Raw genomic sequence first — 14,933 nt, 5'->3', positions numbered from 1 at the left:
ATACATGTAATGGGATAAGCAAATGGACTAAAGAAAAGAATAAGTTTTATTTGGCATTGAGTCTCAGGGGTAAGGCCCAACAGATGCTGGGATTTGGAACTCCAGATTACAACAGGCTCATGGACTCACAAGAAAGGAAAAAACAAACAAAATTTTACAACTAAAAGGCCACCTTAGAAGGGAACATGAAATACTCCCAGAATTGGGACAAGCAATATACCAGCTTGCTTCACAGGTATATTGTATTTCTAAAACCCTTGATGAAGCAGTTCAGTTGGTTTGAAACTCAAAGCTTTTAATAAAGCTGAGAGGATTTGGGACAGGATGTATGAAACATGATGAAATCTGATACAGGCCCAAGTGAGATCCAGGAAATTAAGAATTTTATGGAACTTGTGACTTTACTAAAGGATATGAAGGCAACATTTGGAGGGATAAGTGGAAAGAAGGAAAATTCTTGTTACTAGTGTGAAGAAATAAGGCATTTCAAAAGGGACTGCCCATAAAATTAAGTCCAAACATTCACAGTCAGAAAACTAGGTGCAGCCCACCCCAAAGGGCCAGGGATGGGACCATGATTCCAGGTCCTGGAATATAACTTGGCCTGGCAGCAATGAAAAATGTGGGTTGCACATTTGGGGATCTGTACACAAGTGGATGTAAAGTTTTTAATTGACACTAGTGCTACAGTTACAGTGATAGCAAAGGGTGTCAGTGAGAGATAGCACAGGAATATCAACCTAAAGTTACTTGAGGTTATTTGAAGTTGTCTGTATGCAGATGGAAACCCACTAGAAGTAGTGGTTAAAGGAAAATTGACCTTGTTATTCAGGGTAGAGTGTCATGAGCATTGTGTTATCATTGCAACAATGGACTTGACAGCAGAAGGAGTGTTAGGATTGGATTTCCTATAAAACAAATAGGAAGAAAAATTGATTTTGTGAATCAGTTTTTAACTATTGGGGATACCACTTTGTTATATGATATGATTAAATCAGATTTGATTGTGTGCACTAGAATTGTGTTATCGGAGACAATATCAGTCCCAGGAGGGCATGCAATGAACATTCTTTGTAAATTACAAACAATAGGGAATACAATTTTGCTTAGTTTGACCCAGATTGTGAAAGCAAAAGCCAATTTATTGAAGATAAGCAGCTTCTTGTGGGAAAGTACTCATTATGGCTACACCCAATGATGTCATTCCTTTAAGGATCATTAAAGTTACGGTTGAAATAAAAGTTGTTCATGCTGGAACTGGTTTGGGTTTGTATGTAACAGTGGATGATGATGATGCTGTTAATATTGTTATTAAATCTTTATTTTTGTTATTTGCTTTTGCTACAAAAATACATGAGACCACTTCAAGTTTTTGAACTGCATTGGTTAATTGAGCCAGAGTCTATCCATATATCCTGTTCTTTATAAACTTAATTTTGTCACAGTTACTTTGGAATGACTTTCTGAATTTAAATAAAATTTGTATTGAGTCTTACTGTTAAAAAGAATTGGATCATTTTTTTTGTTATTTCCTTTTCCCTTAAAATTTCTCAGAGTTATGGCCCCTGTTTGGCCTTGCATAATGAATATAGTTAATTCATTTACTTTTATGGGCATCAGTTTGAGTAGTTTTCAGGAATAATTATATTTGCTTGTAATTAAATTTATGAGTTGGGGAAAGGACTTTATTGTTCCAAAGTAAGATCATTTAAAATATGTGATTTGTTACAACCATGAAATCTACAAAAATCTGTGAAAAGTGATATCCACAAAATGCAGCATATGTACTCATGTGTAATTTTAGATCTAACTGCAAACTGCATAGACTTGTACTGCAAATGCATTATGAAATGGCAGAATTTGGTCTATGCAGCTTGTTAGGAGTAATCATAGAACAAACAACATGCAATTTAAATTTTGGAGGACTGCATGGAAATGATGAGTTTTAACTTGGTTAGTGTCTTAAAAAGATAGAAGTGTTTTCTTCTTTTCTTATATTTTCAAATTTTCTTGTTTAACAGGATTGGAAATGATTGGAGGTTTGAAGATGAAGTGTCTACAGTTTACAAGTGTTCAGTACTGGCCTTTGACCCAAGGTAGTTTCAGAGACACCGTAACAGATATTATCTCAACTGTTCTTTTACAATGTATATAAAAATTGATGTTGTTTTCTTTGTGTTCCAGGATTATAACATGCCAGGCAGGTCATGAGATTTTTACTCGACTTCCCCCCCCCCGTCAATGTAATAGACGTTGACCACTGTATCACAAATAAATGTAAATCTGGTTCTTTTTACAGTAAATAGAAATCATGTTAATGCTTTACATTTACAGTACTGAAAACGTTTTTCCAGACTTGATGTGCATGGTTGTATTTCCTCCCATCTGTACAATTTCCAAAAGTAACACTAAAATAAGCCATATTTGCTTAGTGTGATGCTTATGACCATTGGTTCTAAAACTGACTTCTTAATTAATCCCACCCGCTGTCTGGACATAAAAGGTATTTTGTATTTTATTGTTATCTTTAACAAGCTTGTGGCTCACTTTGTTTTGTGAGCTGCTTGATATGAAGCATGTCAACTTTTTATTGCTGACCGTCGACAATACCTTCATGTAATCTGCATGATACTTACAGTAATTAAAGTATTTTTTTCATGATAATTACAGTCATTAAAGCATTTTCATGATAATTAAAGCATTTTCATGATAATTACAGTTATTACAGTATTTTCATGATAATTACAGTAATTAAAGTATTTTCATGATAATTACAGTAATTAAAGTATTGTCATTATAGTTATAGTAATTAAAGTATTTTCTTGATAATTACAGTAATTAAAGCATTTTCACAGCCTGACAGTTGACTTCTCAATCACGATATTTTTTAGTACAGATGCTGTAGGTAACATTCTTAATTTAATTTTTTTTCATCAACTTAAAAAAAAAATTGCCTGATGTCTAGAATGTTTTGTTTACTGTTTCAATTTATTTCAAATTTGGAAACTGTCCAGAAAATAGGAGGGTCCAATTATTTGGGTTAATTATGGTAGTATCAGTTATAACACCTATTAATTACACAATGGAATGTATAACATTTACTTGAAATGTTTTGTCTGCAGTCTTCAGCTTAAAGAACACAACAGATCCAAGCTGATTCGGTTTAAGCCATTGGGTCTTGGAGGGAAGTCAGAAGTGAACAGTAAAGGATGGAAGTTGAAATCACTGCTGACACACATTATGGCAGAAGGTCACCTAGAGGTTTGTACTCTTCAGTCTATATTTTCTTTGCTACCATAAATACTTAGAAACTATTGTTTGTGTTTTTCACTTTGTGTTTTGTTTAATCCAAGTTATAGATGTATATTGTTGCAAAACAATTTGCACAATCATTCAACTCTTTACCTCATGCAGGCCCCTTTGGATGCCTCTACTCCATTTTCAATGAAGCACCATTGGACGCCTCTACCCAGTTTGCATGGAAGCACCTTTTGACGCCTCTACACTATTCACCTGAAAGTGCCTTTCAGTGCCAGCTGTAAACATCAGCCATTCTGAGCGGGTTTTCATAGTGCCACCTTTGGGGAAAACCCCCTATTACATTCATTGGTGTGAATGAACATTACATCAGATCACGTGATCACTGTTTATGCTCTGGTCATAAACTGCTGTTAAAGTAACTGGGTCATATTCTTCACTCCAAAACTGAGGTTGCAGATTTCGTTCAGTACTTACTCGAGTTTGCACGATAGGAATCACAACTATAAAAGCTTCAATAACTTAGATAAAAGCTCTGATAGTGAGGTAAACGCAAAGAACTTACAAATTTTGAGTATGAGAAATGGCAGCTACGGTTGGTCATGCGGCTTCACTGACTTGATGGTGAACGAATTCTCTCAAGATTTTCAAGCTTTTGACATCATCACCATTTATGCTAGAAATTGTTTCAAACACAATGGAAGTGTAGTGTTAGAGTTATACATATCCGATGAGAATGATGCTGTTAATGTCATACTTCTGCTAATTATGATGGATTTGGAGTATTTTGCTCAATGTGAAGTCTTGTTATCACTATCTCCAGAAAGATGGCCATATCAACATGGAGTTTTCACTTTAAGATTTCTCATGTTGTCTAGTTTGTCTTAATGACAATGATACTGATATGACAGCCAAGATAGTCACCATGTTAGCTATATTAAAAATGTCCTTAGTTTTGCTTCCTCTGAACAAATGGTAATATCAACATGGGGTTCCTTATTAATGACTTTTTTGTGATGTGTAGTTAATCCTAATAAACATTGTGATCAGACCTCAACCATTGCCATCATTGAAAATCTCTGCAAAACATACATTTGGTGCACCCCCTGATCATTAAAGTTTTAGCTGATTAGAAAGCTCATAAGAAATTGATGTTAGTTACGATGAAATAAAAATATTTTCATATGTAAAGAAAAGACAGGTTTTGTTTTAGGTCCCATGTCTGATTCTTGCACCCTGTTTCTTTGCCATTGTGGTGCCCCTCTGAAAATGGCTTTCTGTGCAAGGAACATGATGACAATGAGGCCTCCAATGCAACTGCCATGGTGGCGATCTTGAAAATCTTGATTTAATTACTTCAGTTGAACAGATTAGTCATATCAGCATGGGGTTCTTATGAGACTACTTATGATATCTAGTTGACACTAGGTGAAGTATTGCAGTAGCTTAGTTGGTAGAGTGTTGGACACATAATCCAAGGGTCACAGGTTCAATACCTGCCCAGGCCAGCCCACATCAGCTGCCTTGATGTCTTTATGAAAATCATGATATGGCCAAAAATTTACTGTTAAAACCATCTGAACCTAAGATTGTGAAAAATAGACCTTTAATATGGCTGTTATGGTGGCCATCTTGAAAATCATGTTTTTACTACTAATTCAGAATGGAGAGTCACCGTGTCAATGTGTATTTCACTGCATGTATTTCTTTTAATATGTAGTTGGTTATGTATGAAAATGGTGCTAGTCTGACATCAACATGTTCGCCTTGTTATACTTCATGAAAATCTTGATATTGCTACTTTGGTTGATTAGATGGGAGTAAAGACATGGGGTTTCATTAAGATTTTTTATGAGATCTAGTCTGTCAATCAATGGAGGATCCTGAACCAAACTTAATAATTTTTTTTCTTCATAGCAATGTCTAAGACAAGTTCTGCGACTTTCTATCTGTCATATCAGGTTCAAGGTAAAAAAGCCATGACAAATAGAATTTCCTACTGCTCTTACATATACCATGTGAATATATATATATATATATATAGAGAGAGAGAGAGAGAGAGAGAGAGAGAGAGAGAGAGAGAGAGAGAGAGAGACATATATTCAGGAGATATCTGTATTACAAATTTAATCATTTGGATTATTTCAAGAATATCTGAGATGATATAAGTGCTCAGCAGTTCAGAAGAATAAAAGAACAGATGAAATGGACTTACGGATTCCTGGAAATTCTCTTTGGAGAGCATCAATTCCTTTTAAGAAATTTTATTTTTCATTGATGGTTCAGTTTTTATATCTGCAAATTTAGGTGGCTATTCACTCTCTTACAGGCCATAATAGACTACTTGAAGTTTGATGTAGAGTATTCAGAATGGAATGCCTTGGAATCCATGCTATCTGACAGAATCCTGAAAAATGTGAAACAAGTGGTATTTGAAATTCACTCTAAAGAGTCTCTCAGAGCTATTAATCCTGATTTACCATCAACCGAATTCTTTACATCAAAGAAAGATTTTTTAAGAATGTACAAACTCTTGTCCTGGCTAGAGTCTTTAAATTTCAAAAAATTTAATTACAGGAAAAATCTTTTTTGTGATTATTTGTCAAATATAACCAAGAGGGTGAGATGTTCTTGTTATGAGTTGCATTATGTAAATTTGGATTTTATAAAGGAAGAACATTTTGAAGGTATAGATAGAAAAGTCACTTTTATGTAGGGGGGAAATATATCTTCCTGCTAGGGTTTTGGGGGGGTTAGGTTTTTAAAAATTGTTTTTTAAAATTTTCATCTGTTATGGATTAGGGCTGTTCCAGTATAATATACATGGACCCAAAGAAGGCACTTTTAATGTAGAATAATCACCAATGGATGCAATTTAGAATTTTGTATTGTTTTCAGATGAACTCTATGTGTAATCTGAGTACCCGGCATATAGTTTTTAAAAAGTGCCTTCCATGGGTATGTTTAAATGGAATATCACTTATTATAGTTATATTTTATTCCTAATCTGTTTACAGTTTATAATTCCTAAGTTTGTGTTTAATATGAAAGAATCTTAAAGTGTAATTTTATATTTTTATCAGCAATTCCATATCATATCATATTATTTCTAAAACACAACTTGTATGAATCATTCTTTTTCTGCAGTGATTGGTGAGAGAATGGGGTATCTGTTTTAGCTGCTGTACATATATTAATGATTCTAGCTGCATTTCCTAAATCTGTTTAGTATGGTAGTGCAAAACCAACTCAACTTAGTAAAAATTTTATGCATTTTATTATGGTATTAAGTAGATAAAAAATTAAATTTTCAGACAATTTCGGCAATTGATCTACTAATCTTTTAGCTTCAAAGTCTTCAACATTCAGTAGGATTTAGGAAAATTAAAATTTGGAAAGCATATTTGTATTAATAGATGAATTTTTAGACCATTACCATAATTTTTTTATTATAAACAATTTTGAAATTGTTGGATTTAAACTTAAAAGCCTTAAATCTTCATTAGCACAGATAAGCAAAAACCACTATATTTACACACAAAGCGACATTTTACACAGCTTTGAATTTTCAGTTCCATTGGTCATAGACCAGAAGAGCTTATGGAATGGTCTCTTAACTCTCATCTGTCTTTCCATTAGCACAAATTTGTTATCACTATTCCTCATAAACTACTTGCAGGATTGCCTTGGAACTTCACACACACATTTATCCAATGGTCTAGTTAGTCCTAAATGACTCAGACATCCAATATGGCTGCTACAGTGGGCATCTTGAAAATCATATCACTACTTCTCCCGAGAGCTGTTCCACATAATCATACATGGTACCCAGGGAAGGTAGTTTTAAAAATAAATATATGCCAGTGTACATTGATTTCACAGAGTTCTTATTAAAATGATAAGAAAATTCTTAACTGCATCTATGGGTGAGTACCCACTTTAAAAGTGCCTTCCCTGGGTCCCATGTATGTTTAATTGGAACAGCTATGAATGGATGGTCATATCCACATCGGGATTTCACTAAAAGACTAATTATGATGCTCGTCTTCAATGAAAATGGTGCCAATCTGATGTCCAGTATGGCCACTATATTAGCCATCTTGAAAATTTTATTTTCACTACTCCTTCTGAATGGATGGCCATATCAACATTTCACATAAAGACTTTTTATGATGTCTAGCTGGTCCTGAATAAAAATGGTAATGACCTGATACCCAATTTGGCCTCCATGGCAACCATTTTAAAAATCTTATCATCACAGCTCATCTTGAGGGAGAAAACAATATTGACATGAGGTTTTCACTGGAATACTTTTCATGATGTTCAGTTGATCTCAAATTATGGCCAGTACAGCAGCCATCTTGAAAATCTTTGTATTGCTACTCTTCCTGAATGAAAGCTGAATCAAAGGTTTCGTTTTTAAAATATTGTTATCTCTACATCTAAATGGATGGCTATATCAATATGGAGTTTTCACCAATATACTTCTTACGATATCTAGTTGGTCCTAAACTAAAATGGGTATAGTCATACATCTAGTATGGCTGGCATGACTGTCTTTAAATTCTTGTTGTTACTACTATTACTGTATGATGACTATGAAATGGGCTTTTCACCAAGTTCTAAATGAAAATTGTGCTAGTTGTACAGCGTACAAATTTTGTTATCACTACTCCCACTAAAGAATATCAGGGATAACGTCAACACTCACCAGTTAAAAGTAAGAAATGGTCTTGTCTCGAATTCCTAGAGAATTCTTTTTGCCCAATAGAGCATCAGTCGCTTCAAGGGATTCTTTTTTTTTTAAAGACCTGTCTTGACAAAAAGCATTGTTTGCACAATTTAGAAAAAAAATCAGTTTGGGATAGATGACTTAAATATAATATGCATGACTATGTGTATGTAGATAAGTTGATTTTAGTTTCATGTCATTATATCAATTTTTGTACTTTCTACATTTTTCAATGTTTTGGACTTAATTAGTCTGCAGTACAGAGAGATATGTTTATAAACAAATCTATTTTTTAAAATTATCCTTCCATTGTGATTCATAACATTCCATAAGTTATATGTTACATATTTATTTCGTAAATTAAGTTCATTTTATTGATGTATTTTAAACAGTTCCTATATCAAGAAGATTTGTATTGCACCATTGTTGGTTGTTCAATGGCATTCACAATATCTGTGCATTAATGCACACTTTCTTGCCTCAGTCATAACAAATATATTAACTAAATCAGTGTACTCACTAAATCTGGTAAAGTTCGAGATTGCTAAAACTTTTTAATTGTCAATACATTAATATATTCAGAGTTGTTCCATATAAACATACAAGGTATCCAGGAAAGCCACCTTTGAAAAATACCTACCATGGTATTTGGGCTGCTCGAATGATTGTGACCAGTCTTACAAAATTCTGAATTGAACCTAGTGGCAACTACTCCGATGATATAAGTGCCTTCCAGTGGCACCTATTATGTTTTAGTGGAATAGCCATTACAATTATGTTTTCCCTAGCTTTTCATTCCAGAGCATTATATTATAAGCCAGAAAAAGTGTACACTTGTAATATAATCAAAAAGTTCAAAATGTGAAGCCATTTATATCATGTATGTTTGAAATAATAATTCAGTGTTTTTGACTGTAGTGCAGTTTGTAGGATCCGTTCAAATATGACTTCCTTTACGATGATGCTGAACCCATCAGTTTTGTAGTTTTTCCTTGCAGGCATCAGCACTTCTCAGTTGGAAACATCTGACTGCAGTTCATGGAGATCAGTGCCACATCTTCATGGACCAATCTCTGCCCCACGTGTGTTCTGTGTGCTGGCTACTTTCTCATTGTACTTCCCACATGTGTTCTGTGTGGTGGCTACTTTCTCATTGTACTCCCCACGTGTGTTCTGTGTGCTGGCTACTTTCTTATTGTACTCCCCACGTGTGTTCTGTGTGCTGGCTACTTTCTCATTGTACTCCCCACCTGTGTTCTGTGCTGGCTACTTTCTCATTTTACTCCCCACGTGTGTTCTGTGTGCTGGCTACTTTCTCATTGTACTCCCCACGTGTGTTCTGTGTGCTGGCTACTTTCTCATTGTACTCCCCACGTGTGTTCTGTGTGCTGGCTACTTTCTCATTGTACTGCCCACATGTGTTCTGTGTGCTGGCTACTTTCTCATTGTACTCTATCACAGACTCCAAATATAACTTTTGAACTCTTAACGCTTTTCCTTAAGTTAACCGAGTACACTCAGGGAAAATATTTCCAACAGAACACTATATACAATTTGTAGTATTTCCATTCTTGGATTGGTATATTTTTAATTCATTGTGTATGGATAGAGAACAAGATAGGCATGATCAACACACGAGAGATGATTTCCAATTTTATTGAAGTTTTCTTAAAGGTTTGGATAACAATACAAACAAAAATACAGAAATTTAAATAATCTGGTAATTAAATATTAAGTAAATAATTAAATAGAAACATTGGCGTGACCAGATATCTGTAAAATCTGTTTTTTTTTATTTAGGTCAGTGTAGTATAGTAAAACTATCATGAAAGACCACATGTTTTGCCAGCAAAGTTTCATCAATTCTATAAAATTGAACTGATTAAAAAATAGTCATTACCTATCTTAAAGAGATGAGGTTTTGAATATGTTTATTGAGGAAAATTTCAAATGTATTACTTAATTGTTGATTTTAGCAGAAGAAAATCCAACATGTAAAATGTCACCATTGTTATTCTAGTAAGCTGACTGGTTACTAGCTGTTAATATGTTAGCTCCAGACTGTTTGGTGTGACCAGTCTAACAAAATGGAAGAAAAAGCAGTTATCACGTGCATATTATCACAAAGAAGTAACATGCTTTAGGTTGGATTTTCTTCTGCAGATTTAGTAGATCAGTCTGAAATAAGAAATTTCCTTCAGCAATTATATCCACAAGATGATTTGTGACCAGAATTGTAATGAGGGTCCTGGAACCATCATTCTAGGTCCCTTAAAAAAAACACCAGCAAGATTTTTTTTTTCCAAATTTAATCCTAGGACTTGCACTATGAAGAGAAATTTGAGTAATGGGTGTCTGGTTTTTGGCAAATCATGCAGTAATTGTAGGCTTAAATTTCATCTAGTTTTTTTTAATACTAAATTCTATTAATCATTACTAATATAGGAAGGTACATTCCGTGTGTCCCGCACATGTTTCTATTATATTCAGTTACGTTTGTACTGTTGTTTTTCATTTCTGTATCTGAAGCAGTAGGTACATTATTATTTTTAGTTGTTTAACTTTCTTAGACTTAAATTGATTAAATGCTCCATATCACTTCAGTAACTTGTCTATTTGTTTTACTGTCCATATTAGTGAAATATAGTAATGATAATCAGTATTAAATATATGAAATCATTATCTTCAGCACTACAAGTGTTATTTGGCTGATTTTACCATTGTTGATCCATCCATTCTGTCTGATTATATGTTGTGTTTAGGCTAGTCTGCAGGCACTGGTGGGGCATTCATATTTCAATGAACACATTTCTAGCTACCACATGTACTTGTGTACAAGTGAGATCAAACTGAAAAATACATGTACAAAGGTTTGTTGTCCTGGCTATTATATGATGGCAGATTTTGGTCTATTGAGTTTGTTGGGAATATTCAGGAAAATTAAAAGCATACATTAAGTGATGGCAGATTTTGGACTATGTAGTTTATTGGGATCATTCAGGAGAACAAAAAGCATACATATGAGATTGCAGATCAGGATCTATAATTTTGACAGTAAAATTTTTGCTTGTAATGGTACATGGTGCATATGCATTTATGTTAAAAAATAATTTAAATTTGTCGTAATTGATGTCCGTAAGAATTGGATTTGTAGTATTAATCTCCCACCAAATTGTCAAAGGGAACATGGTATTTTTTATAAGTTAATGGGATGTACTTGTAGCTGACTATAAATATTAGTCATAAGCATTAACATTGCTGCTGCTGTAAATTGTTTTTTTTTAAAAACTGTGTGACTTTAACATACAAAGGTAAATTTAAGGTCAATCTTAAATCAACAGATCTACCAAATACAGTCTGTTGAATATGTGACTTTGCCCCAGGTTTTTGTTCTTAATTTTCATTTTTTTTAAATGGGTTAATTTAATTTTGTGTCTTATCGCCTGATGCCATACAAGGGAAATGGAAGGGTGAATGTGTTTGGAAGAATAGCATCGGAGCAGAAAGCAGGTGTTCTTGACTTATTTTATGCCTCATAGTTAGGTATGCAGTTCATGTTGTTGTTTGTTTTTTTGGATATTATTTGCATTATTTTTCCAATTAACCACTTTATCAAATGATACAAGTTTCACTTAGCAGTTTAACATTTGCCATTGAAAAAGGGTTTTATTTTAGGTGGCCTTAAGGATCAAATATTGATCCTAGTCCTGTTGGAAATAGACTCTAACCCCTAATAAGGTCTTTCATAAATCATTTAGAATACACAAATTTTGGAACTGACTCCTAAAAAGTATGATTGTCAATAACACAAATGTGTGTCCTGCACTAATAGCTCAGACACCATTTTCAGGAACCCTGACAGTAATTCCATGTTTGTCTCTTGGTCAGGTTACAGATATTTGAACAATCTAGTCATGAAATTTGTTTTCATTGTTCAAAAGAGAAAACAGGTAACAAAATGGAGACAGCTTCATTGGTCAAAGGGGCCCTGGATAGTCAAGTGATCTAGGATCACCATTACAGATTGCACCTATGTCTGCATGCCAACAACTCTTGGATTGGCCAGTGTATGTGAGAAAGCTTGCCAGTAGCTTCCCAAGTATTAGTTTCTTACTGGGGTCTACCCAGATTTTTCCATTACCAGATAGTGTGGCCTGTATGTGCTGATAATGGCATAAAACCCACACACCCAACCAAACATCATTAGCCTAGCACAGGAATTCTTGTAAGAATATAAATATTAACCACATGTATTTCAAGATAATTTTGGCCCTACTAACTATGTGTCAATGATAACCTAAGGGGTTTCAAGCAGAACATTAAACACATAGATTAGCAGGGCTAAATTTGCGGTGAACATAAGATCTGTGATGTAACTTAAAAGCATAATGACTTAATCCAAAAACAGAGTTATTGTAGTATAATTTTTTTTCATATTTACTTTGTGGGACCAACACCCGGTGACCATTCATTATTTTATTCTATTTTACTGTTTATTTTCCAAAACAGTCTACAAGTAATTTAAAACTTGTGACTGGAATGTAACTTTTTAGATTTTAACATCTCTGTTGGTACTTTTATGGTCAAACTTTGTTTTGCAAATTTTGCACTACTTTGAAAAGTTGTCATTTTTAGTATGTTTGAACTTTTTGATTGCAAGAAAACCTACAGTAACTAAAACAAATTATTTCAGTAAAAATCTGTCAAAATTCCAATATATAAAAAGCATCCATCAAGTGGAGCTGTGTACCATGAAAAATTTTCTACCATGGTTATTATGAATGTACCACAATACTTACCATAGTATATTGCAATTTTATTAAGGACCAACATTTTAATGTTCTGTGGCAGGGGCCTGATGCTTTTGCAAAAGAAAATAATGCACACCCACCCACCAACCCCTGAAAGTTAAATGGTCCGTACCTTACTGTAGGCTAATTTGCTAAGTATATATTAATTGTTGTATATGTCGAGATCGAACAACTAAAATAGGATGATTAGGCTTAAACTATAGCTGAAAACCTATTAAAAACATTGTGCTGACAGCGGAGAGTGTGTTGATACAAATTGGAAGTGTTTACATTGAAGCCTACAATTTACTGCCTACATTATTGATATAATAGGCAGATAAACTTTGAGTCAGGTGCCAGCACTCTGGGAAGATATTTATCAGTGGGCCAGTAAACATAAAATAAACATACTCAACAAATGAGAAAATGTTAAGTGGAATTAAGAAATTACATAAAATTCAAACAGAAAAGAACTTCTCTCCTGTAAACCTTAGGATGATTTGCAGTCATACAAAGGAATAAATATAGTTGACACACTAACATATGCATGTAAATAATTGTAAAAAGAAAATCTGATACTTTTCGTAAAGTTGGGCCCAAATATCTTTAACAACATCCCAGTTGGCATTGGTGACAAGTGTTAAACATGTGATTGAAGGATCATAAATGCAGTTGTATTTGTGATATTCAGAATCAACTTGTGACAGAGGCAACTGTTTTTAAATAAATAACAAGTTTTTTAATTATATTGTGATACAAATTGAAAACATGCTCTTAATATTAAATTCGTAACAAGGTTACTATGGATTCCTTACTGATGGAACTACTTAAGTACTGGTACAGTGATAAAGTGCAGTAATACATACCATCAGAAGAAAAAAATACTGTGGTATTCTGGTAAAACCACTAGTCAGATGATAGTAAGACCAGTAAGATACAAGATGCAGTAGATTGCTGATGGTAAGGAGTTGTCTCTATTTGCAGGGTAATTTTAAATTTTGAATATTTTCTTTTCACTGGGGGAACATATCTGACTGTGGAGAGTTACATGAAAAGGAAAGAATGAAACCTGTATATAGCAGACAGGCAAGGATGAAACCTGTATATTGCAGACACTCAGGGATGAAACCTGTATATAGCAGACAGTCAAGAGACTAGCTTTTTCTGTCCAGTATCAGCTGATGTCCTTTGATTCACAAGATAAATTTTGTTCACTGTAAATTGTATAGTGAAATTATGTCATGGCTGATTGTCCTAATCATGTGTCAGTTAGAGTAGATGTTATTGTAACTAGCATGATATGTTTCTGTCTGAAAATTGAATAAGGCTGTTTGGTAAGTACCATATGCTGTAGTCTTTGATATAGCATAACACATTGTTTATATTACTGTTTTGGTTTTGGGAATATCAATTAAATGTATTTAAGAAAAACAGATATTTGAAATTGCTTTTAAATTGAAATAATTTAAGTTTTATTTCCCCTCGTAAAGATCTCATTATTGATTTCCAAGCAAACTTTCAACTCAGAAAATTTATACCAATATGCGTTTCACTATCAAAATGATGCTCAGTGCCTTATATATGGACCACACACACATGAAAAACCACAGCATTCCAGGCTGTGTACCATTTCAACTGCAAAGTGCATAGAACCAGATCTGCCACTGCATACTGCACTGGCAGATCTGGGTTTATTTGGCTTGTTATGAGTAAGCAGTAGAACAGCAATATAGACCCTGATCTGCCAGATTTTTATACTACTGCAGATAAGGGTCTATGTTGTTTGACACTACTTATGAGCAAGTACAGTGCATACATGTGGAACTTGCCAACATCTTCTCACCTATTGACATGTAAGTGTGAAGAAATTTATTCTGCATCTCCAGTATATATCTGGATGGAGTTGTTAGCAAGCATAAATCAACCAGTTTTAGTCCATTCATGTTCTGTTATTTTATATGAATGTTGTACATATCAAGGTTACCTTTGTAATATAAACAGGGCTCAGAATAATGTAATATCTATAGTGATATGTATACAATAGATATGGTAAATTTTAAATCTATTTCATTTGTCTTCAAATCATGCCATATCAGGAATTGTGTTCTATTTTAAAAGATTCAGAATTATTAAATAATTTTTAAAAAACATAA

The 14,933-nt window shown here is 33.7% G+C and overlaps 1 protein-coding gene across 1 annotated transcript in view; it reads left to right on the top strand.

Annotated features, from left to right (window-relative positions):
* The window catches only part of LOC149794181 (putative methyltransferase-like protein 24), a 29,734-nt gene extending 14,801 nt beyond the window's left edge, over positions 1–14,933 (top strand). The window contains exons 4-6 of the mRNA XM_089968283.1: positions 2,022–2,096; positions 3,123–3,261; positions 5,588–14,933. Of these exons, the coding sequence (XP_089824409.1) occupies positions 2,022–2,096; positions 3,123–3,261; positions 5,588–5,974 (601 nt within the window). The 3' untranslated portion in view covers positions 5,975–14,933. The remainder of the gene's footprint in view (positions 1–2,021; positions 2,097–3,122; positions 3,262–5,587) is intronic.

Source organism: Sinohyriopsis cumingii, chromosome 8, assembly GCF_028554795.1.
Source record: "Sinohyriopsis cumingii isolate HCF-2022 chromosome 8, ASM2855479v2, whole genome shotgun sequence".
NCBI lineage: Eukaryota > Metazoa > Mollusca > Bivalvia > Unionida > Unionidae > Sinohyriopsis > Sinohyriopsis cumingii.
This window is presented reverse-complemented; position numbering and strand designations above follow the sequence as displayed.